This window comes from Rhincodon typus, unplaced genomic scaffold (assembly GCF_021869965.1).
Source record: "Rhincodon typus isolate 14 unplaced genomic scaffold, sRhiTyp1.1 hic_rhity00000231, whole genome shotgun sequence".
In the NCBI taxonomy this organism is placed as follows: Eukaryota; Metazoa; Chordata; class Chondrichthyes; order Orectolobiformes; family Rhincodontidae; genus Rhincodon; species Rhincodon typus.
In genome coordinates this window covers 92874-95032 of record NW_025965869.1, presented here as the reverse complement: position 1 = coordinate 95032, position 2159 = coordinate 92874, and the positions used below count along the sequence as shown (strand labels likewise).

Here is a 2159-nt window from a genome sequence, read left to right as displayed (position 1 = left end):
ACCCAAACCCCTTCCCATTCACTCCCACTGTACACAATCCCAATGGACCCAAACCCCTTCCCATTCACTCCCATTGTACACAATCCCAATGGACCCAAACCCCTTCCCATTCACTCCCACTCTACACAATCCCAATGGACCCAAACCCCTTCCCATTCACTCCCACTGTACACAATCCCAATGGACCCAAACCCCTTACCATTCACTCCCACTCTACACCATCCCAATGGACCCACACCCCTTCCCATTGGACCCAAACCATTGCCTGTTTTACCCCTTTTTGAGCTCCAGTAAAGCACATTGAATAGGGCGGGTGACATTTTATTTCAGGGACGCTGGTTCTGGGGAAGGACGGAGGTGACCTTCCCGTGTGTAAATCCCCTGTCGCTCGAGTGCATGTTCCAACTGGCCTTGCTGGGTCCAGCACCCCCCATCCCCCCTTCCTGTAACCCAGCATCTCCCATGGCCAATCTACATTAAAATGTGCGTCCCTGGGCACTGGGGACAATTTAGCACGGCCAATCCACCCTGACCTGCACATCCCTGGGCACTATGGGGCAATTTAGCACGGCCAATCCACCCTAACCTGCACATCCCTGGACACTACGGGACAATTTAGCATGGCCAATCCACCCTAACCCGCACATCCCTGGGCACTACGGGACAATTTAGCACGGCCAATCCACCCTAACCCGCACATCCCTGGGCACTACGGGGCAATTTAGCATGGCCAATCAACCCTAGCCTGACTATGGGAGGAAACCAGAGCAAACCCAATACAGACACAGGGATAATGTGCAAATTCCCCACATCCGAGGGTGGAATTGAACCCGGGTCGCTGGCGCTGTGAGGCAGCAGTGCTAACCAGTGAGCCGTCTGACTGAAAGATAGCGGCCCCCACCCCGTCCCATCCCCCCAACAGTACATCATTCCCTCTGCACCGTGAGCTAGACTTGCCAGACCAGCTGAAGCACGGCATCACGGGAGCGGGTACGATGCCCACTTGAGGGCCTCCATCTGGCCTCGCCATAAGGACGCCCACCGAGGTAATAGCCTTGGAGCCCTCGCCCGTTACTAACCAATGGCGGTGGTGGAGGGTGGCTGCATTGGCGACGGCGGTGAGATCTCTCTCCCATCTTTCACAATCCCGTGTCCTTCTCTGTCAGTGGCCAATTGTGTCCCATTGTCGCGCTGTAAGACAAGAATCATAGAATCCCTACTATGTGGGAACAGGCCCTTTGGCCCAAAAAGCCCACACCGAACCTTAGAGCATCCCACGCAGACTCATCCAATCTAGGGGGCAATTTAACACGGCCAATCCACCCTAACCTGGATATCTTTGGACTGTGGGAGGAAACCAGAGCACCCGGAGGAAACCCGGAAGAGATGGCTGGATCACAGACACGTTCGGAGGAGGGCCGTGATTCTTACACATTAACAACGGGCCATGGCAACATTGTAGGAGGCAGCGTACAATTGCAAAAGGAATATGGTTGGAGGAAGTGAATGGGCAATGCTGTGGCTGGTAAAGTTTGCTGCCAGCGAGCATGAGGTTATCCATTTCGGAACAATGAGGTTAGACCAGGATAATTTCTAGATGATTTAAGGCTCGTCTTGTGAATGAATTTTTTAAAGTATCCCTCACTCAACCTTAACCGTCACAAGTAGACAGGGCAGTAAAGAGGGTGTATGGCACGCTTGCCTTCATTGGTCGGGGAATTGAGTACAAGAGTCAGGATGCCATGTTGCAGCTTTATGAGACTTTGGTTCGGCCGCACTTAGAGTATTGTGTTCAATTCTGGTCCCCACGTTCCAGGAAGGATGTGGAGAGGGTGTAGGAGAGGTTTACCAGGATGCTGCCTGGATTAGAGGGTAAGAGCTATAAGGAGAGGCTAGAAAAACTCGGGTTATTTTCTCTGGAGGCTGAGGGGAGACTTGATAGAAGTCTGTAAAATTACATAGATAGGGTTGACGGTCAGAATCTTTCTCCCCCAGAGTTGAAATGTCTAGGGGGCATGTATTTAAGGTGAGAGGGGGAAGTTCAAAGGAGATGTGAGGGGACATGTTTTTACACACAGGATGGTAGGGGTATGGAACGTGCTGCCAGGGGGTGGAGGTGGGGGCAAGTACATTAGGAGCATTTAAGGGGCTTTTAGATA

At 52.4% G+C, this 2159-nt stretch overlaps 1 protein-coding gene across 1 annotated transcript in view; it reads right to left on the bottom strand.

Annotated features, from left to right (window-relative positions):
• Positions 1 to 1191, bottom strand: part of LOC125488299 (semaphorin-4B-like) — a gene marked incomplete at both ends in the record, with an annotated part of 6536 nt that extends 5345 nt beyond the window's left edge. The window contains one exon of the mRNA XM_048621244.1: positions 1080 to 1191. Coding sequence (XP_048477201.1) covers positions 1080 to 1191 — 112 coding nt within the window. The remainder of the gene's footprint in view (positions 1 to 1079) is intronic.
• Between the last annotated feature and the right edge of the window lie 968 nt (positions 1192 to 2159).